General features: G+C 37.5%; 1 protein-coding gene across 4 annotated transcripts in view; it reads right to left on the bottom strand.

Moving 5' to 3' along the window:
* Positions 1-24,186, bottom strand: part of LOC145673060 (membralin) — a 450,418-nt gene that overhangs the window by 35,435 nt on the left and 390,797 nt on the right. For all 4 annotated transcript variants that reach the window (XM_081742403.1, XM_081742400.1, XM_081742401.1 and 1 more), the window contains one exon: positions 17,102-17,201. In XM_081742403.1, coding sequence (XP_081598529.1) covers positions 17,102-17,201 — 100 coding nt within the window. The remainder of the gene's footprint in view (positions 1-17,101; positions 17,202-24,186) is intronic.

Here is a 24,186-nt window from a genome sequence, read left to right on the forward strand (position 1 = left end):
TATAATTCTCCATCATTCGAGTTTATATTGGTTTATTTCTCTCTTCATTATAGTAATTATGTAATAATGTCATCGAATAGTCATTATTAAGGTTATATCTATAGGCTTATTATAATATTTATATATTTTATTTAGCATCATGTGCTATATAAGTATATTTCAATATTAATTTATTATGTACCATGTACTTATCTGATGAAGTTGCACGAAGGCGTTGAGGATTGGGGCGTGCTTGTAAGATGTAAATTATACGTTAAATAAGTTTATACGCAATAAGTTACAGTATTCCATGCATCTTCATATTGGCGCCGAATTTTGAAAAATAGTCCTGTATAGGGGACTATAGCATGCAGAGACCTTCTAGAACTTCCACCGATGGACCTAGCCCTATCCAATGGGAAGAGGATAGGAGCAGAAGATTTAATTGCCGAATGTTCATTCAATGGAAGAGAATGAACGAAGAGGCTGGCCTATGGACTGGACATTGTTCTGGAGCATGGTGTAGATTGTGAATAGTGGACAACATGGACAGTGTGACGTGTGCAGATAGTAAAAGTATAAACAGTGTGCTATAACTAAACTGTGAAGTGTTGTTATTCGAACTAAAAATATATATATATATCTATACTCATTCTTTCTTTTTGTTTTGTTCAATTAATTGCAAAAGTGAAAGTGTTTTAAAGGTTGAAATTAATTCATTGTTTGAAGTGTTTTCTCATTTTGTTCATATTATTTGCAATATTTTAGTGTATGTGTTAAATATTCAATTTCTTTAAGTATTGAGTGAATTTACATTTGAACTAATAGGACTACAATGAACATATATCCATACATTTATTCATATTTATGGACTGAATAGACATTTTATTTTAATGAGTGCAGTGTTAACCAAGCATTAATGTGAACTATAACCCAAGTGAAGAGTGCTTCAAAAGCTTTATACAGTGTGTCCTCGTCATACGCAGACACAAACTATAAGTGTTGCCAGGGTTCTTAGGATAAACGTATCTCACCAGAACTTTACCTATCAGCTGTTCGGGTGCCATTTGTCATAAACTCATTTATTCATCATTTTGGCAATATGCAGTTCAAGCAATTTAACTCTCTTTTTAATTTAAAAGGGCTAGCACATCCTAGCAGACGATGTGTATGTGTGTGTGTTCTCTCACTCCGAAGATGCATGTGGGCGTAGTGACCTTGATCAACACTTCTTCAGCCAATCACAGATCAGTCCGCTCTTACGTCATTTAACGCGTGAAACCCACGCGAACAGCGAGAGCTGAAGAGATTTAGCGGGAGAAAAACTATTCGGCGCGCGAAAGCAACTAAAAGGACAGCTTCTAGCATAACGCTGCACAGAAATAAAGTATAAAAATGTAACTTCCAAGTATCTTCGCCTATTTAGTTATTTACATACAATCCATATAAATTCAGTATTGTAACCGATATCCCACATCGGATTTGTAAGTATTATTAACCTATTATTAAAATTTTCAAATCGATTGACGAGTATCTTCTGCAATTGTGCATGTCATCCCTTCACGCCTCGTGGTGATTCGTTTAATTGCATGGTGCAAAATTTACTTTTTATTTATTTGTGTAACTTGTTAATTTTCCAAAATTACGATGCTGAATTTTTGTGTCTCTAAAAGTTGTACGTAGAATTTTTGCTTATGTGCGACTGGCGTTGAAAGGAGCTTTCTTCGGATAACTTGTTTCATCGTCAACGCTCGAGCAAACGTCCTATTTACGACTATCAAATATAATGCTTGCTCTATCTGGATCACCATCCTATGGAGTAAACATTATAACTGAGGCAAGATGATGTGCCCTTTGAACCCTTGAAGCTGCCTCAGCAGCTGCAGTAGATGACGTGGCATACACACGGTCATTTTGGGCGTTCTAGGCCTGCTTAATTGTGAACATTTTTTCGTCAGTGAACAGAATCTTTCTGTGCAGATTGTTGGCGTAACGCCGTAACAGTCTCTTTGATTTAAGGACCCTCTGCGACATTAATGTTTGGGTCAGAAAGTGACCAGTCCGCCTCTTATACGCCCGTAGATGTAGGTCACTCCTAAGCACAACAGACATGGAATTTCCGCTTATGTTCATCTCAGCAACCATCACCCTTTGTGTTCGAACAGGATTTCTTCGAATTCTTGCTGCGACTGCTTTCTGGACCTGCGGGGTTCGTACCGTTCGTGGTCTCCCACTCCCTGCGCGGTCAGCTGCCGTTCCAGTCTCGGTGTATCACTGTATGACGCGATACACACGAATCTCTTGCTGATTTGTATGTTTCAGGAGATTAAAAATCTCACCTGCTGTCTTCCCGACCTTGTGTAGTGCAATTACTGCTACACGACTTTCGTAATCGCCTTATTCCATCATAACTCAGTACAATATCAACGTATGTCATGAGCAGTCAAACACACACTACACGCATCTGCTTTATACACAGATGACAGCATTGTGCCACTCCGGATGCCTACAGCGCCACTCCAAACTTTGTGACAGTATTTATGATATAACTAGGTATAGCAAAATGTAATTGAAATTAAAGAGTGACTGATCAAAGTTTAGCGTCCAAATCAGCTGCGAGGCTATATGTAACGTGGACCTACAGAGTAACGTGGAATTCGAATCACATGGCACCACCCAGGATCGAAGACGGGCCTCCAGCGCCAATTAAAATTAAGAGATATCGAAATTTGGTTCAGAAAGCTTGTGTTGGTTGATAATATCATCAGGCTGCAAGACAATTCCTTTACGGTAAAGTACATAGAATCATTATACTACCAAAACGTAATATTACCGAATTAGGAGTATCAAAATAAAAATAAAAATGTATATACAGCTACATATTGTATTAATCATATTTAAAAAATGTGGACGATTCAAACAGTCAGCAATAAAACTGATTTTGTTCAACACTATGGTATTTCTATTATAGGAATTAAGTAGTTTCTACACCCTCAACCAAGTCACTCAGTCAAAGAACATATTATCTGTAACAACATGAGTAGGAAACAGAAATCAGAAAATTACAAGGGAGACACTTTGAAGATCGTGATTCCAAATGACGTGAAAGAAGTTGTGCCTTGCATACGATGATAAAAGCTTTGAAGTATGAAAGGGCCAGTAGGAAGGAAAATAAAGACTAAAACCGCATTGTATGAACCCAAAGGCTGATCATTCTCTCACTCTAACACACACACACCAAATAATGGAAAACTAATAGAGTGAAAAATACGAATTCCTAGCTCTATGCATACGTTGTGTATGCACATCTAATATACGGAAACGATGAATTTTCTAAAGGAAGCCTTATAACCCAACACCTGGCCAATTTCTCTCAGAATATTTTATAAATACTCTTTTTTATTCCTTTTCTATGCCACACGTTCTTACAACCATAGGCAGTGAAAAGGAAATTCCTGAGTTTTGAGGCAGGAAGGCGATATGACGGGGGTGCAAAGGGGATGAGGTTTTATTCGGATTTCATTGGTCAACAGGCGGTCGACGATGGGGGGAACCGCACACTTCTCACGGTTGGCCTGTCTCCGAGGCAACTCGCTTCTGTGGCGGCTTCTAAGAATTTTCCATCTTTTTTCCGTTTTCTTTCCTTTCTTTTTGCTCGTTGCCCATGGCAACAAAACTACAACCAGATTCTGATCTCAGATGGCCCCGGTACAATAGAAATGGAGTTTAGATGAGAGACAAACACTGACATGAAAGCAGAGACAAACAAGACAGCCAGGGACATGGATTTTAAAAGAAGAAAATTGCAGTGTATTATTTTATTGCTGACAACGACGAGAAATTCATTCTAGAATCACAATAGGTAAGACAAGATTAATACGAAATGTTTTATATTAATATACAGGGTAGACCCCTTAAAATGACCCTACCTTGTGAATTCTAAACTACGTACTCAATAGAAAACGTTCAAATACCAAGAGGAGGAAGTCGTTTGACATACTCTGCAATACAACCAGATTAATGATGTTACCAGATCCAAGATAGCTGTATTTGTTTCAAATGTCATTGTGTCAAGTATTACATTTTCCACACGTACATATATTAAACGAAAGCGTATAATACATTTAATATTCAATGTTGCAAGCTCAGGATCCTACACTATCACAAACATCCAAATTTTGAAGGCGTCTACAATGGTACTAATGCAACTGAGATCGACGGGCCAATGCACTTCCAAAGCAACTTAGTGTCAGATACTGTGACCATTGTATGACGCCTTTTGAATATATATCGGGTGTTTCAAAACAACACCGACGTTTGGGAAGTGATTCCTGACACCAAGATAAGACAAAAAGTATAGACAAACTTGGGTGCACAAATGCTTCCTTTCGGAGTTATAGGCTGCCGAAATCATGAAAAATTGAACTTTAAATATCCATAGCTCCAAAACTATGGGACCTACCGTAGTCGAGGCAAGACTTCACTTAGGAACTAGTGTCTGCCCTCTCCAAAAATCCATGTTTCAAAATCCTGCGGTATTTCCACAACAGTTTTTTTATAGAGGGAAGTTGCTGCAGAAGTACCACAGGATTCTGAAACATGAATATATATGTGGGAACTGTTTACAATGGTTGTTCATTTCCCTTACTTATGACATTAAAGTAATAGTTTTTGATAGTTGTAATTACTTCTTGCTGCTACGTAATTTAAGAAATGTTGGAAAACTTACGTTTATTGTATCTCCGAAATGGCTTGCGATATCAAATTACTGTAAAAATTATTTTTTTCGTCTATTGCAAAATATTTAAGACCTTACACATTATATTTATCCAAGCTGTTGTTCAAAATAAAACCTTTTGAGAATATCAAATTTTCAATCTCATGTAGTATTGTTTTCGGTGTTGGTGATACTGTAGCATCTTTAGTTTGCAACACTGAATAATAATGTAGTATTATAAGTTCTCGTTTAAAATGTAGGTTTGAAATATGTAATAAACTGGCAAAGTGTTATTTGAAAAATATAAGTTTCTGTTGGTATGGCAACATGCTTATCTGTTAGTAGTCGAGAATACAGTATACCAGATTACTTTCCTCCTGTTGATATATGCATCGTTCATTTTTTTTTTTTTACTAGTTAGTTTAGAACTTAAAATGAGAGATACACCTAGTATATGACAGGCGCGAAGCCAGAATTTTTTGTTGGGGGAGGTAAAAACTGGTGGGGGGGGGCGTTCAATACTAAAAGCCACAACGTGTATGTAGGATTGAACGGATATTATTCTGCACCCAAAAAAGACGATAAGTAATTGAAAGTATTTCCACCAACATATTCAGAAAAAATGATAGAACGAGATAGCTTTTATAAGAGAAAGAGTACAGATTAAGTGTCGGGAGGGGTCCGGACCTGATGGATTTCTCGTGGGTACGCCGCTGGTATATGGTAACCACTATTCCATTTCCATATCTATAATGTAGCCAGACAGATACTGCGAATACTAAAAAAGAAAAAGAACATATTGGGCAGAACGATAAAAGATTAGAGTTTATCGGAGAGATGATACGCAAAAATATTATACTGGAAAGTATATAAAACAACAAGGGAGCTTCTGTAATACTTTGATGGGAAGAAATATACACATTTTAACTATAGCAGTAGGTGCTAAGTGACACAAAAAAGTGAGTGTCGTTTCACATTATAGAATTACAGTAGACTTCAAATTATTGGGATCTAACATTTTATATTGTTACAGAATCTGAACAAATATTAGAAAACTTGGGGGAGGGCTCTGAAGAATATAGGATGAAAATAAATGTTAGAGGGGGATTGAAACGAAGGGGTCGGTGTCAAATATAGAAGTAGGAAGGGAGAAAATAGAATAGGTGACTAGTTTTCGATACCAGGGTGGTATTATTAGTGATGATATAAAGTGTGAACGTGAAATAAAAGCATGGATAAGAATTGCGAAAGAAGCTTTTAGGAGGAAGAAAAATGTATTTTGTGGCACCTTGAATGAGTTGAGGATAACACTTATAGAATGTTTTATGTGGAGTATTGTACTGCATGGGTCAGAAACATGGACCTTATAAAAAAAAGTGATAAAAAACGGCTGGAAGGTTTCGAAATGTGAGTGTGGAGAAAAATTAGCTTGATCCAGTGGAAAACGAATGAGTCTTAGAAGTAAACGTCACGTTTGGGTGATTCGAGTTGATGCTCGAGACATATGTGATAAATTAATACTAAATGTGCCCAATATGTCAGGGAAGTTTTACGTGCGAAGCTCGAAGGGCTTAGGAGATACAGCCACTAGAACGTCAGGTACAGGTTATACAGGTTGTAATATATAGTCCAAAACATACGAGAGAAGTCTTATACCTACCTATTATTTCCTCTGAACTAGATTATGTTCGTGTTTCCAGCATATTTAAATCATGAAGCACGAGAGAAAATTGTTTGTTTAGCAAATCCGAAGTTGTTTTATTATTGCATAGAAAAGTTACCAGTTTCTTCAATCAATATGCAGTTCAGAAAAGAGTGCACGCATCGCACAAATACAATGCTCACAGTGAGCACATCTGACAAACGCAATCAAGTCTCATTTGAAACGTCGTTCACAATTCCTCAAAAGTAGTAATGATAAGGAACGATCCAACTTTCAGGCTCCTCATTCAAGTATCAGCCTTATGGAAAGCGAATCGAATTATGTTTCGAAAGCAAGGAGCACTGAACAAGTAAATTGTGAATGACTGAAGTTGTATGAACCTGTCACAATGCCAAATACTCACTTTACTTCCTGTTATTGCTGTATCAGTGATGAAACAAACAAAGACTTTAAATGGACGGAAGAAGTAAACATCCAGAGGCTGAATCATGCCACTACATCCACCAGATATCAGCCGTTTGATCAATGCAAAGTTTTCTAGCACACACTGTGACGAAAGCCTGTCGTCTTTGTTTGCAGACCATGAATCTAGCAACAGAATGACTTTCTTTCTATCACTCGAAATGCTTTTCCATATGACGTCCGAATAGAAAGTTTTAAGAACCTGTTTGTTCATGTTCGCTGTTTTACCAGCAAACGAGATTAAGATTATATTAGCCAGATCGGTTAGCTTTACTGCAGAGGACCTAGTGTTTGGTTCAACCACCAGAACATACAAAGGACACACAATTTTTCCTTCCATTGGCACAACCGACATTATCATGTAGAAATGATATGTTGCACAATCTCACTATTGTTCTGATCTTTACTGATTCTTTCTCCCTCAACGGCCGGTACGAATGCGATTCCTTTTCGAAGAGACTGATCCGCATTGAAGACATTGGCATATGGAATGTCAGCAATGATCATAAGATCACGTACTGAAATAAACTATAACATGTACCTCCATATGATCTTCTAGTGGTTGTATCTCCTAAACCCTTTGATCTTTGCATTTATATCTTTCCTGATATATTGAGCACACTTAGTACTACTGTGTTATATATGTCTCGGACAGCAACTCGATTCACCCAAACGTGACGTTTACTAGTTAGAAATGGCGTGGGTGAAAAGAACAATTTTGGATATTATTAAGAGGAAAGAAACTGGTTGGGACATAAGCTAAGAAGAAACTGTATCATAAGGAATGTGCTAGATGGTACAGTAGCAGGAAAGGGAGGGGCGAAGGAGAATACAATTAATGGACGATATCAAAATAGAAAAGTCGTACGTGAACACGAAGAGGTTAGTGGAAGGCCCTGGAACATGAAAGCTTCTCCGTTACGGCAAGTGACCTTTCAGTAATGGCAGAATGCCTATGATGATGGTGATGATGATGATTATGAATATTCTAATTACAATCTGATCCGGTTTCAATACGTGGATAAAGCGAGAGATGGAGCACTATTCTAGACCAAAAAATACTTTCATGATATCTATACAGATCCAACATTAAAATCCTATGCAACGTATTTCTTTTAACAAAAGAGACACTGACCAAAGCTTAAAACTTTACTTTATTTTAAATTATAATTTGTAACTGTTTCGGATATCTAGCATATCCTTCTTCAGACACGATCGAAATTAATGAAAATACAGATATGTCTGTATTTTCATTAATTTCGATCGTGTCTGAAGAAGGATATGCTAGATATCCGAAACAGTTACAAATTATAATTTAAAATAAAGTAAAGTTTTAAGCTTTGGTCAGTGTCTCTTTTGTTAAAACAATTAATCCAAAGCCATGAATAGTCTTAATAACGTATTTCTATAACTTCCGGTTTCAACAGAAAGATAAAAGCCCAAATTGAACCTAATTTTACGATACTAAATTTATACCCAAAAAAAAAAAAAATGATTTCTTACTATTACCGTTTTAGCTCTATGGGGATCAATACTGAAACCGGAAGTAGAAAATTTAAACTATTTCTGGTTTCAACCGAGACATTAGAGCCGACATTGAACTTATTCATTGGGACAGTAGATTTAGCTATATCTAACAAGCAGCAGTGTCACTGTACACGTGAAGGAGTTTGCTTTGCACGGATGGTGTTTTCTCAAATATTGAAACCGAAAATCTACCACTTCCGGTTTTAGTGTGGACATTAGAATGAATATATATATATATATATATATATATATATATATATATATATATATATATATATATATATGTATGTATATTGCAAGGATCCCCACCTACTAGTATATGTTACTTCTACGAACGCACGTCACAACTGTGCAAGTTCACGTATAAGGCCTTGACTGATCTATTAACCTCATCATCATCTCCTGAGGTCGCTTTGGACGAGAGAGTTCCTAATCAAACCCTATCTCTGGAGGCCGCCCTAGGCAAAGAAGATATCTTAACTTCAACCTACCTCATGAGGTCGCTATAGATAAAGGAGGTTTCTTATAAACCGTCTCCCAAGATCACTATGGATAAAGGAGACTCCTTCAACAGACAAACCCCAGAGGTTGTTCTGAGCAAAGGGGTTTCCGTACAAACCTAAATATACCTTAAATATCCAAAGCTACCGCTATGTACTACGAATATAACTGAACTTGGAAACGTTTTTATTAATATTACAAAAAGAATTCGTAAATTGTTTATAGAAATTTGTTTTCATAATAAATTGGTGAAGGGCTTATCCCGGACTATTTATTGACTATCGAAAAACGTTTCAATATTCTTGGGACAGATAATTGATTGCAGAAAACTACTTCTCGCTATCTATTATCGTTTATACTCTATAGAGATCAATATAAAAACTTTCTAATACGACTTCCAGCTTCAGTAGAAACACAAGGGACGAGGCTGATTCTTGACAAGCTGAATTCATAAAACAGAAACATTCCTCTTATATTTTACGTTTCTCATCTATTGCGATTAACATTGAAATCGGAAACTGTCTATTTTTGTCAATTTCAGTTACAATACAGGGATTACAACCATATTTGTTGCAGTTGGTATTCTATTGCGATTCATATTGAAACCGGAAATGACAGTCAACCATTTTAGACTTCCAAACTAAACTATCATAATCTTATAGAACGGCTTTGTCTGTCCGTGGACACGTATCAGAGCAAAAACGGAGAGCGAAAACGGCAACTAATCAGTTTCATACTTTCTTTATCAAACTCTACTTTCACCGGATTTATAAAAATAACTGTACTTCCTCTCACACAAACTCGAATAGCTGATGTGTATTCAGACATTATTCTTACACACAGGACCCATGACCACTCAGTTTCAAACCAGACACGAATGCCTTCAAATTCTTGTTACATAGAGAAACCCCTTGCACATAACAGGATAATATAGTACCTCGGCTCGATCCTAAACGTCTGAAGAAGATTCTCGCGTGTCTGATTTAAATCTCCTTATGAATAAGAGTACACGTCTATCTAAATAGAGGTGAGTGGCAAGGCTTTCTAAATACACATATTGTGTGATTTAACTTCTTTAGTTTTTCAGATTTTCCGATAAATTAAAATGCACGCAAATCTACTGAATCAAGTAACCCTATATGACCGCGGCAACACTGTCAAGTGTTACATTTCTTATCTACATAGATCTGTGGCGCCTCTCACAATCTCCAACCCCCTCCCAATCTTCAACGCCACTTCTACCTACTGTTGACAACATTCCTAATGTTTCAGACACTAACATCTTCTTCAATCTCTCTTTTCCTCTGCGCAGGTTTAACATCACAGCAGGGCAGAATGTATTCAAGTTTCTTTCTCTTTTATATATATAAAAGAAAAAGAGAAAAATCTTGTGACGTCACATCCGGCTAGTCGCCTACAAAAGAGGGAGCTCAAGACAATAGTTGTCTCTTCTTCCTGTCAAGTGAATGTCTTGTTTCATGACAAAAACATGCGACCGAGTAAACAATAACTGAAAAGAACTTGAAAAGACACACAAAGAAATAAGACAAGAGACAGAAGGGACGGGAGGACAAATATAATAATAAAAACAACACACAAAAAAAGATAGCCTCTAAATGAAAACACCGTTGCTTATGTATCAAATATCACTGACTTTTGATCCTTCATGACATACCCCTCTCATCTACTTCCACAAACAAAAATGAAATCTAATCCACTTTTGAAACTTAACATTCCATTCGTTAGCTTGCAATGATTGCATAACCACTTGAAAATTCTTCTGAAAACGAAAAAAACATAAAGACAAAGCAAACGAAGAAAGACAATTCCTTCTGCTACTGCACAGGGAAGGAAACAAATGCGTAACAGAAACTACCATTACATAATACACACACATACCTATCTATCTACATCTGCACGGATAACTCTCATGTATCTGACATCAAAATATTGCCACAAATTTTGCATTACATCATTTGGCTCAGATATGCTTTGAATTCACAATTCATTATTTGAGAGAAACAATTTAAAATTCAATGCAGGGTTCACACTGAAATTCTAGTACTCATTTTCCGGGAATTTCCATGATTATATAAGTAAAGCATAAGTCAATGATAAGGGCCATTTTCTGCCTATCAATGGATTGTTATGAAAGTTGATACCTGTAATCTACACCATATTCTGCGTGAAAGGTCGTTTAGATTATTTTGAGATCATTTCCAGTTGTCCCTGTAGTGTCCGGAAGTTACCCGTGACTCTAAGATTCGAAAAGTCGAGGTGGGTGAGTGATAAACGAATTTGCGTGAAAAGTGTCAATATGGCGGGAGCATTCGTAATAATGTTTTTGTTCCACTGATAAAAACACATAAAATAACCAAACAGCAAAACCACAGGTTTATTTGTTACATTATGAAGCAATTGTTTAGGAAAAAGCGTGTTCGTTGATCCTGTGTTTTGCCATCAATATTCGTTTTCCGAGTTGTATTAACAATAGAGCGGACACTCAGAACAACAACAAACCTATGTCAAATTGTAGTTTAATATATCTACTTGAACATACTACAAACACAGGTTCTAGAAATCCGCTATATATATAACTGCACTTTAAGTCGCATGTATGATATTAATCCGCAATGTAGCAAAAATAGTCAATTCTGCAAATAAATAAATAAATAAATAAAATAAAAATAAAAATAAAAAAATAAACTTTCAAAGGAAAATATGTGAAGACATCGGAGTTAAATATCGTCCTGAAGAATGCTTAATCGTCTTCTGCATCGTCAGTCCAGTCATCATCCACCTTACTCTGGGCGTCTTCGGTAACGCCATCCATCCATAACGCTGCTTTGATATTCTCTTCTGCTCGTGCTGTTTGGGAGGGGGAAGACGTTCTTTCTGATAAGCTTACAACGTAGTATTATAAATATCGTAAATAGGGTACGTTCGACAAACGGGCAGCTGCTGTTGTTAAGAATATTGTGGTGTGAAAATGTTACTTCACATCCGTGTATCCGTGAGGTAGATAACAGAGTGTATTGAACACAGTTAGGTGCCGTTGTGGTCGGTTAGTCTTAGTCCATACCAATATTCATTTCTGTTTGTATAGACTACTAGTCAACAAAGGCTTCGAAGACAATGTGTGTTGGAGTGTAAAAGTGTGGATAATGGAACTAGCACTTAACACTGTCATACAAAGTATGTGGGTATAATACTGTTAGGCACAATGCCCTCAAAATCTAAGGCAGTGAAATGTGTACAGTGCAGTAAGCATTTGAAGAACGCGACACTAAAGAGACAATGTTACCCGAACATATACAGCGGGATGTGGAACGAAAAAATTCGTGTCCCTTCGCTGTTACTAGGAAATACCAAAGAAACCCAAAACGACTAAAACTGCTACGCAGGATAGAACGTTCGACTAGCTTGCAACCTCGGCCCAAAAGAAGCCATCAGTCTGTATCGCAACGCCAAAGACAAACTATCAAGTCAACCCTCAACGTCAACCCATGATCAACCATCAGATCCACCCTCAACACCGATTAGAGACAAACCAGCGGAAGGTCACAGTAATCTGTTTACTAAGCGACGTTTCATAAAAGGCATGGATTATGATCCAGAGTTTGTTCCAGGAGCAAATCGAAAGTATGTAAAAAGCCCAAAAACGATAACTCTTCCCCTGAAGAGGACCTCTTCTGCTTACAACAAATGCATTTTCTGCCCAAACAATTCACAGTTGATTGTACTTCCCGCTCAGGCAAATGCGACTTCTGATGGTCGTCGGCAGTGACGGGTATGTACTATCTGTGTTGGGTCCTTATTTGGCTAAAGATTCCGATGCAGTGATTACGAACAAAATGCTCCGTGCTGATGTTCAAGAGATGTATGCCAAGTTAAAAGAACACGGTGTATTCATCGTAGACCGGGATTTCAGAGACCACTCCACCTACTAGAAGACTTCGGATTCCATAATCAAATGCCGTGCTTCTTTCCAAAGACCCAGAAGCAACATACAACAATGGAAGCCAAAAACTCTCGTATGGTAACAAAAATAAGATAGACTGTCGATGCACCAATTCCAGAATGAAGAGATGGAATGCCCTGGAACACATTATACCTAATACCCAGATTTCATTTATTGGGGACTATGTGCAAATTGTTTGTACGCTTTGCAATACATTTCGGCCTCCACTCATATTTGACACCTCCCACGATGAGTATATTGCATGAAAGATGCGGGCTCTTCATCACAAAAAAAAACGAACTCCAAACAACGGTAAACAATAAAGGTTGGGACCGCGAGCACAGCAAAATGAAATGGGCTTCGATGGATGCGGCAGATCGCCCGAACCTTCCTGTATTGTCCGAAGAGATGTTGCGTGAATTAACTCTCGGTGTACGCCAGCTCAAACAAGTAAAAAGCTATACTACACAGATGTGAACACTGGAGATGCCTATGAATTCTTTCTTAATCAGCAAGACTATGATGTAATCAGTGTTAAAATCCACTCTCGCCACACCGATTCCCGCACCTACACTCGGCGGATAAAGTACGATGTTGCTGATATCCTGGGATGGTATTGCCAGTGCAAGCCCGGTGCCTAAGTGATAGGCTGCTCTGCTCATGTAGCTTCGATTTTGTGGTACCTTGCGTTTCGCGGGCACGACCGAACCGCATTCCATGACCCTGTATCATATGAGGTTTTGTCGAAGATGCCCAGCGTAAAGTGAATGATGACTGGACTGACGAAGCAGAAGACGATTAAGCATTCTTCAGGACGATATTTAACTCCGATGTCTTCACATATTTTCCTTTGAAAGTTTATTTTTTTATTTTTATTTTTATTTTATTTATTTATTTATTTATTTGCAGAATTGACTATTTTTGCTACATTGCGGATTAATATCATACATGCGACTTAAAGTGCAGTTATATATATAGCGGATTTCTAGAACCTGTGTTTGTAGTATGTTCAAGTAGATATATTAAACTACAGTTTGACACAGTTTCGGTGTTGCTCTGAGTGCCCGCTTTGTTGTTAATACAGCTCCGAAAACGAATATTGATGGCAAAATACAGGTTCATTAGCGGAACAAAACATTAATACAAATTTTTCTGTCATATTTCCACATTTCACGCAAATTCGTTTATCACGCACCCACCTCGACTTTTCGAATGTTGCAGTCAGGAGTAACTTTCGGACGCTCTCTACAGGGACAACCGGAAATGATCTCGACATAATCTAAACGACCTTTTACGAGGAATATGGTGTAGATTACAGGTATTAACTTTCATAACAATTCACTGATAGGCAGAAAATGGACCTTATTATGATCTATCCTTTTCCATGACCCGAGAACACTCGGTAGATTTAGGGAAAAAAATCAGTTTTAATTGGCCTCCATCATCTCCACAGAGTCCAATGTTTTTTATTTTTTTTTAATACACTATAAACTTACTTTCTTATGTAAATAATTATGAGACAAACTTTATGTACAAAGTCGTAAGTCTTGCAGTATTTCCACAACCTAAACAATAGGTGCATATACACACCGTGATCGATTACAAGTCAAACTGATCCAAGAGGTAGTGTGCCAAGCGGACTATTTATCACAGAGAAGGCTGTAACTCTGTCAGTATCTTCAATCAGCTTTTAGTGACAGTGTCGATGAATGCTGAACAACGTTTGATACGTAAACTGTTTACTGTAAGAGTTCGAATTCAACCATAATGATGCGGCAGTACCCAAAACATTTGCAATGCGAAAGGGAAGGGTGTAATGAACCACAGCAGGGCACCTGATTGGTTCAGAAATTTCGTGCAGGTTGTAAGAAATGTCAAAGATCATCCGAGGTCCGGCCTCTTCCCATTGAGGAAAATCCATCCACCAGTATACGATAATTGTCAAATCAATTTGGTATGTTCCAGTCCACTATACTACGTCACCTTCATGAACTCGGGAAAACAATCAGGAGCTGTCGCATTGTGACACATGAATTAATCCTAGCTCACGCCAAAAAGAGAGTCGGTGTGTGCCGACAACTGCTGCGAAGCTTTTCCTTTTCTTCCGAAATTCAAATGTGTAAAAATAGTACTTGGGCCAGGACTAAATGCAAACACGGCTGTTTCAACCGATAAGTCCTGCTATGTGTGTGTGGTGAAACTAGGAGAGGTTAATTCACTTTGAATTCATTCTTAAAGGTCATGCTGCCCTTTATTGCGAGCAGTTGGTGAAGATGTATGTTGCATTAAGATTATATAAAATCCTGCATTGGTGAACGGACAGCGCGTTCTGTGCAAGAGGATAACGCAAAACCTCACTTGGCTGAAAAAAAACGCAACAAAAATACGGAACTTGATGGCATTGAACTTATACCACACCTGGCATATAGTTCTTCGGATTACTATCTATTTCGATCCTTGGCATACTTCCGGAAACCACTATGCTTCATCAATGAGCAATTGGTGGAAACAAAAATCACTGGCTTCTTTACATCTGAGAACAAGAGATGATGATGACGTGGAATCAAGGAAGTTGCAAGATGGTGGCCGCACACAGTTCAACATGATACTTCGAGGGATAATCTACTTCCATTGTAATGAAATAAACACAGATATGTTGTGAATAGAATACTGCAATATTTATGACTCTCCCACTATTAACATGTACCAAGGAGGAACAGTGTTCTGTCAAGATTTTTGACGGGTGAAGATGTGAAATTATCGAGATCCATCAAAGAATAAAGGTACAAAATGGCAACACATGTCTTGTCACAGCAGCAAGTTTTATGAGTTAGTAGAAAGTTCTTGAACAGTGTAATATATGCCGGACATACTCCCGCCCGGGTCCACCGCATCGAGTTGTAATATCGGAGAAAATTGAAGCCGTTGAATTTGCGATAAGGGACAATCGCCGAGCGACTATGAATGAAGCAGCGACAATTAATGGCGTAAGCCATAATTTAGCCCATAACATTATTCACGATGTACTCGGGATTCGGAAAATGGCTGGCAGATGGCTACCACGGCAGCTGACAGGCTAACTGAAAGAGCGACATGTTGATGTGAGTGAAAAGTATATGTGGTGTTACAAACGAGAAACTAATGACTTTCTGGAAAAGAGACTCGTTACTGAAAATGAAATATGGGTGCACTATTACATCACGAAAACAAAGTATTCGACATCTGAATGGCTGCATTCGTCAAACACCTAAACCCAAAATGTTCCAAGCACAACCACATGCAGGGAAGTTAAAGCAAAGCAACATAGTAGGATTGGGAACACTAAATGTCTAGATGACCTATAGTCAACAGTGCCTCGTATTCCTATCTTCTCCAAATCATCTTAAACCCGCTATACGAACCAAGCTACGAAGATTACTGGCAACAGGTATCCTTTTGCAGCATGAAAATGTCCAGATTCATACTGCCCTGGAACAGCTGCGATCATTGAAGGTAATTTTGGTAGTCTACCCCGTCCTTCTTACTCACTTGATCTCGCCGCCAGTGATTTCACATGTTTGGATAACTTAAAAATGTACCAGAGCGGAGGAAGTTCCAGTCTGATGAAGAGATGCAATGAATAGTGCATGAATGGTTGTGCAGCCATAAAAAATAATCCAGAGACCTTGAGAGACTTTGTAAGGACAGGAAACTTGAATTGAGCGCGGAAGGATTATGTACAAAAATAATACTCACGTGTTTCTCGTTTGCTCAATAACTTTTTTTTTAAAAAATAAGGTTTTAATTCGACTGCCCCTAGTAATTATTTCACGTCTTTCTACAGCAAAATCCCAAACCTCCTTCCTTTGTAGTATGTTACAAATCCTACGTACTCTCCAAATTTCAAGCTTCTCGGTTAAACAGCCTGCCTGTTTTATATATATGGCAGGAAAAAATAACTTTCTACAAAATTAGCCTATTCTCACGAAGAGGTATGCTTTCCTTGAAGCTTCGCAAATTGGTTGGTATTCAAGAGATGAATTAACATCAACTTTAAGAAAGTTCTCTCTTCAATTAAAAGTACTTTGATTTTCAGAAATATGATTCTTTTGAGGCTTGAGACATTGATCCTACTGATTGCAACTGAAAGAGATTAATGATACGAGAATGAATTTCCCCTCTTACAAACACACTATACTCATTTCTGCTGTACACTGCATTACTAGCTGCAACCATATATGGATGGGGTAACTATACAAATAACACTACCTATATACCTACTACGTATCATCTATATATAAAAGGTACCTACCTGAATAAACAACCACGATGTCACTAACGCTAACCCACTGTACTGACCATTAAAACGGTAATGGTAAGCATAGAACGAGAAGTGGTAAAGGTAGAAGAACCTACAAAAAAAAGAAATAGTGTATTGTAGAAAGTATTTCAAAGCAACTTCGAATATTGTCAACATTACTTCAAGGTCTACTTTAAGCAATACAACAGCATTTATTCTCTAAACACAAAAAGCAAATAGATGGACTTACCTTACTACACAAATATAATACTACAATTTTGGTGGGTTATAATATGTCTTAAAGAACTCAAGTATATCAAACGATAAAAGAAACTAAAACATTTGTTTTTATGAAAATTTGTATCCCTTCCATATTTCTGTCCGTGTATTTATGAAAGGTTCATCAGACGCAAATACCTTTTATAATTTTCCTTTTCAAAATACATCAGAAATAAATGCGTAACTCTGCATATGCGTATTTTTCTGCGTAAATCTCTAGTCAATACGATTTTCTTTCTTGCCCAGTTGGTCGTCTAAGTCAGTGGTTCTTAACATAGGTAATGAAACAGAAACAGACGATTGGGGGTCGATGGACTATTTAGGAGCTATTTGATTAAAGGAAAAAAAAAGATAGCTAAGGTGGGAACAAAATTTATATATTTCAAGGCCGATTTAAGAATTGAAGCCTATTTCTGGTTCTTAGACTGCTTCGTCCAAGTCTTACGTTCAGCCTTGGGCATGGATAGAGTGGGTTAAGATGACGGGGGGCGATCAGCACAATCACAATCACTCAAGGGAACGTTAACCTCGAAACGGTTCAGAACCACTAGTCTACATCCTCCACAGCTGATCTGAAGACTGTTTGGAATGGAGAACAAATCAAAAATACAAACGGGTAGCATTTTCTAAGTACTGAATAACCAAACAGGGAAATTTTAATATTACTGACTTCAACGATTTCTTCAACAAATCGGAATATTACGTATATACTAACTGAAGCAGCTTCGTTTCAATGGGGTGATATTTTCTCAACTAATATTAAACCGGAAGTGGTAGTGATTTCTCTTAATTACAATCTTAAAAAGTAGATTAGAGTGGAATAAAGACATTCCTGGGACGTTTAACTGATTGCAGAAAACCGTTTCTCCCTATCTAGTATCGTTTTCACTCTACACGGTGGGCCATAGTCGTAGGGGAGCCGATTAAAATAAAACTTTGCGACAGACAGGAATAAAATATTCCTACACATATTGTAAACGAGGGGAGAATATGCCACAGACCATATCCCGTTTTCGAAGGCCATCTTCGATCCAACTTGACAATTTCAAATCAGACTTACTTAGTGCATTACTTAGCATGATACATTACTTAGCATTAATTTTTTCTCAGAAATTCATATCTTTGATCTTTCGTCTAGATCTAATGGTTTTGGGGAAAATGTCACAGAAGGAAAACAAGGGGGAAAATGTCACAGACCATATCGCGTTTCACAGGAAAAATGAACAGGTATATGCACAAAATCAACAACTGTTGTTCACTCAATAAGGAATTTGAAGCAATAACCCTTAAGGACGACGTTACTTGAAATGCTATTCCAATATAAAAAATATTTTAAGATACCAAGCCTGCAATATTGCTTTGGATGTAACTTATCCACTGCACTGACAAGGGAAGAGAGGGAGATTATATATCGAAGTGGAAGATGGTTTGTGCACCAATCGAAAGCACTAATGACACCTATTACGAAACTGTAATAAAAATTTTCCGAATGCATATTCTGTACGAGTTATATGAATATACAGGGTGTCCAGAAAGTTCGTTGCCACCCTTAGAAATCGCAAACGGTGAGACAGATGAAAAAACAGGATAACACGTGTTTAATCATCTTAGAAGTACAACGTATCAAAGTAGAAAGTGTTGTCCCAAGGTCACCAACATGGTCCCGGTGGTGTCCAACTCAAAAATTACAAACGGTAAGGGGATCAAGTAACATATTGGACATAACAGGGAATTGAAAAGCTATTGGGAAATGAAAGAAGACGGAACAAGTCTTGACTCTCTAAAATTACCCTGTGCAAAATGGCAGCCGGTGAAAATGTCAGCAAAACCATCATTGTAAAGTCTATGACCACCTCAAAAAACTTGAAACGGTGAGACAGATGTCAAAACAGGAAAACATGTGACATCATTTGAACAGTACTATGATTGAAAGTAAAAATATTTGTCCCAGGGTCCTCCGCAGTGTCCCAGACGGGGTCCTACTCAAAATTTTCAAATGGCAAAGGGGGTCAAGTAGCATATCGTTTGAAAGCTGTTGTTAAATGAAAGCAGATGGAACAAGTCTGGACGCTCTATGATAACACTGTGCAAACATCTTGCTTTTTAGATCATCTTTGTGTAGTCGGGTTTTAATTCGTTTTCACTTTAATTATTGTACTCAACGGAAAGAAAGGAAATGGCCCTACTGTGAGATTCTGCTTTCTGGGCCCAGTAATGTCTAAACAAATAAATAAATAAAATATAATAAACGAAAATTAAGAAATAAAGAAAAATAACATTTCACATCTGTAAGTATGGAACTGACTAGTTACCATATAATGTACAATAGTGGTACTTATGCTCGTTGTCTGGATTATCAAGATAAAATGATTCAAACAAAAAATTTCTTGCACCAGGGATAGCGAATACGTGCAAGTGTCTCACAGTGATAAGTGCTGATTGCAAAATGGAAAGCAAATGCGCTCGGAGAATCGAAATGAGGATGTACATTTTGACTGGGCACCATTTTGCACAGGGTAATTTTAGATAGTCGAATCTTGTTCCGTCTTCTTTTATTTCCCAACAGCTTTCCAACAACATGCTACTTGACCCCTCTGGCCATGCGAAGGACCCTGGGGAAAATATTTTTATTTTCAATCATTGTTCTGTTGAAATGATGACAAACTTGTTTTGCTGTTTCGACATCTCATCGTTTCAGCTTTTTTGGGGTGGCCATAGACTTTACAATGATGTTTTTGCTGACATTTTGCCCGGCCGCCATTTTGCACAGCGTAATTTTAGAAAGTCGAGGCTTATTCCGTCTTCTTACATTTCCCAACAGCTTTCCAACGATATGCCACTTGATCCCCTTACAATTTGTAATTTTTGAGTTGGACCCCACCCGGGTCCATGTTCGTGACCCTGGGACAACGTTTTCTGCTTTGATCCGTTGTACTTTTGAAATAACGACAAACGTGTTTTGCTGTTTTGGTATGTCTCACCGTTTGCGATTTCCAGGGGTGGCAGCGGACTTTCTGGACACCCTGTATATTCATATAACTCGTACAGTATAAGCATTCGGAAAAAATTTATTACAGTTTCGTAATAGGTGTCATTAGTGCTTTCGATTAGTGTATAAACCATCTTCCACTTCTCCCTCTCTTCCCTTGTGAGAGATTGTGTTACAAGCATGGTAGCCAATTACCAACCAAATTCACTAATCTTAACCACATATTTGATTAACTTGAATACGACAGTTTTGATATTCAGTAAGATAGTAACAAGCTTCAATTTAAAGGCGTAATTGATAAATACGCTGTACACTTAAGGATAATAAGACAGAAAATATTATCTTCCGAATAAGAATTGCTTGAGGCTAGTCCTTAAGATGCGTCAAAGATTAGCTCAGTGATGTCAGGTTCTTCCCCCTCGTCCTTGGTTAAGAAGATAGTTAAGTAGAATGTCAAGCACTGAACTATTCTATCATAGATTTTGCAATGGTTAAGTACTTGACTACATCTGGTGAGTCGAATATTCTATTGGGATTCGACACCAGAATTTCAACGGTTCAAGACTAACTTTGCGTATATAAAGAATTTTCATTCATTCCGTTATTTCTCTCTAACTGACGTCTGGCTGGTGTGAAGGTAAATGCGATTTTCAGCTGATGTGTCATTAGAAATCAAGGGATTTTTGTACGAAATTGAGTATCGAGGTTTCAAATCTTGGCATAACAAACAGACGTGACTAATCGTACGCAATTCCACGTGATCCATTTTTACGTTACGAAAGAATGTAATTGTCACTTCAAAGAAGGTTACTATATAATGAATCAAACGTTATACAAGAATGCAATTTCAGCGTCTTGATTTAAAATTTACACATGTTACATAAATATCGCTTCTTATTTTCAGACATGGAACTCTGCTATAATTACAATATAAAACCCTGTGAAGTAATAAATTAATAAATAATAGATGATTTTGCATGGAAAAATATCGAAGACCCAAAATACTGTATACTGCAATAAACGGTTTTCAATTAAATCTACCAAATGAAAGACTTGCGACATCTCAAATTCATTTGACTGTTAAAAAATGAGTCTGTATGTTAAGATAGTCATCAAGTAAGTACGTAAGACGCAAGTTGAGTGTAACTTACAAGAAGCACACCAAATCATTCAAATAAATAAAGTCTTATTACAAACGAAATTTTTAAAAAATGAAATCTTTCAGTTTAACGTCCTACAATTATGTTTGTTAGGCTAAGGAAAAAATGTGGGAGGAAACGGGAGAAAGCCCACGGACACGATGTTGTCCACCACATACTTATTTGGCTAAGGATTGAACCAGGGATCCCACACACCAGAGGTAAGCGCTCTATCACTGAGCCGTTCCACCATATAAGTATTATTACATTTAAGTATGAAGTGGTAAGTGCGCGGTAAGGCAAAAGTATGTTACAAGATGTTATAGACGAGGTTACATAGCGTATACATTATTATTTTTACACGCGTACCGTACAAAATTAAAATGCTGCACCGCCTTAGTAAGAGTGTCCCACATAGAGATCTGCACGTGCCGGAATTTTTAGCCCACGCTCGGCCAGGGACACGAACTTATAATGAGAGGCCCGACCCGAGTCCGAAATGTTTTAGCCTTTAGGTCCGAGTTCGTGTGATAATCAAGTGAGCCAGAAACATGCCTGAATCACAGAAACTTAATAATTAACGCACAATTACATTTTTATTTACAACAATTACAATTTTATTTTTACAGTTTAAAAGCTTGCATGATGCAGAGAGAATAACGAAATCAAGATTATCATTTGCATTTACTAATTATATGAATTCTCTAAAGAAAATAATCATTTAGACCCTATACAAATTCCGTCTCCCAGCCGCGGTGCATAACGTGAGACATTAAACTAAATATTTGTTGCAATTGTCAAAATCTGTAAACTTTTTGTCCCAAAAATGATCTCTGTTGTATCATCCTCCTTATTCATCAGACCTATCCCCGTGCGATTATTTTCTATTTCCCAAACTCAAGGTCTTGACTCGAAGGTTCGTACTTTGATAACGGCCATCAAGAAGGCTACAACAAGGGTTTTTAACAGCATTAGAAAAAGGACTTAAAGCAATCCTTCTATGCACTGACGCAGAGCGCAACAATATATGGATACAGGAAATTCGTAATTTGAATGATCAAAGGCAGTCAACTTTGCATGTTCACTCTTTTATATATATATATATATATATATATATATATATATATATATATATATATATATATATATATATATATATATATATATATATATATACAGCTCCAGTCTTGATTTCAAATTACCGCACTGTGTATAAGAATGCTCGTTTGTATTGTACACAGCCTAGTGGAAAAGGTAACTGACTTTTTTCACGGAACCACCTGCTATCTATGGAGAATTGTATACAACAAATAGCGACACTTTTCCACTATCTTCCATCGAAGTTGCAAAGCGCTATCAATGACGATCGATGCGTACGGATTTTGTGATTGACAGTACCTGCTAAATGTCGGTCGGAAAGGTAGAAATGGAGAAACGCGGTCGGAAGGGGAGTAATGGTGCTTTCAGTATGAAATACAAGTGTCAGAGCTCGGAATTGAAGGCTCACAAGTTCTCCAAAACAAAAGGAAATGTGTACGCAGAATATCCGAATCGAAACTCTGCTCTCCATTTTCTCTGATTCCACAGACATCACCACAAGGAATTAACTCCAGAGGAGTCACGCTGTGAACGCTTAGCATTACGTGGATGTTTCGCAACATCTATTAGTCAGGATTCATAGAGTTCAATCTGAATAACGGAGACAAAGCTCTGGTCGCTATTGCATAACAATGCACCCGTGCACAAGAGCAGAATTGTACGCCTGTTTTTTGGGCTTACAAAGGTATTGTGAATCACTGGCAATACTCTCCAGATTTGGATTTATGTAATTTCTGGCTACTTCCGACACTGAAATTGGAGTTGAAAGAAAGGAGTTTCGACACCCTTGAAGATATTTCAAAAGGTTCCGACCGAGATTTTGGAGGCAATTCCGCAACAGGAATACCACAGCTGCATCGGGGTGGTACATAACAAATGTTCCAGGCCGCTTCCTTCCTTCCCTAGTTCTCAGGATTGCATAATTGCGAGCGACGTCATTACTAATACGTGTCATACACGGCAGTATTACCCGGAAATATGATTTCTAACCTAAATGGAATTGATTCAGGCAATACAGTGAAGAGGAAATCTTGCATAATTGAAAAACTGAATGGCAGAATGTATTCAAGCAAGTAATGGCTGTAATTTGAATTCGGCTTCATGATTTATATTATGCAACGGAAGTTTTAGATTGTAACTGAGTAACAGCCGTTGTGTTCATTTCAATAAGTAAAGTGCAAGAAAAAAATCACAATTCCTCCCAAATTTTTTCTCTGTATTTTATTCAATCTTGTATTTTGGACTCTTAATTGCAATTTCAAAGAAAGAAATAAAGAACTCCAAAATCTCTAAATCTATAAAAACAAACGTGAACGAGAAGAAGAAAATATAAAACAAATCACTCAACAAGAGGAAAAATGAGTTCTCCGAGAAACGCAGGAGAAAGGCTCACTACTACTTTAATGAGCCCATTATTACACTCAACAGCGGTCTAAATGACTCGGTCTAAAACAATTAGCAATCCTTGTTAATTACTGCAAGTTGCCATCTTCAAGGGAAAACGACCTAACGCGAATCGCAAAAACTCGTACAACAACTTGACTTGAACATTATAAGCAAGCCTTATGAGTGCCGACGGCGCTTCAGCTCAA

The sequence above is a fragment of the Thermobia domestica genome, chromosome 16, assembly GCF_964235325.1.
Source record: "Thermobia domestica chromosome 16, izTheDome1.hap1.1, whole genome shotgun sequence".
In the NCBI taxonomy this organism is placed as follows: Eukaryota; Metazoa; Arthropoda; class Insecta; order Zygentoma; family Lepismatidae; genus Thermobia; species Thermobia domestica.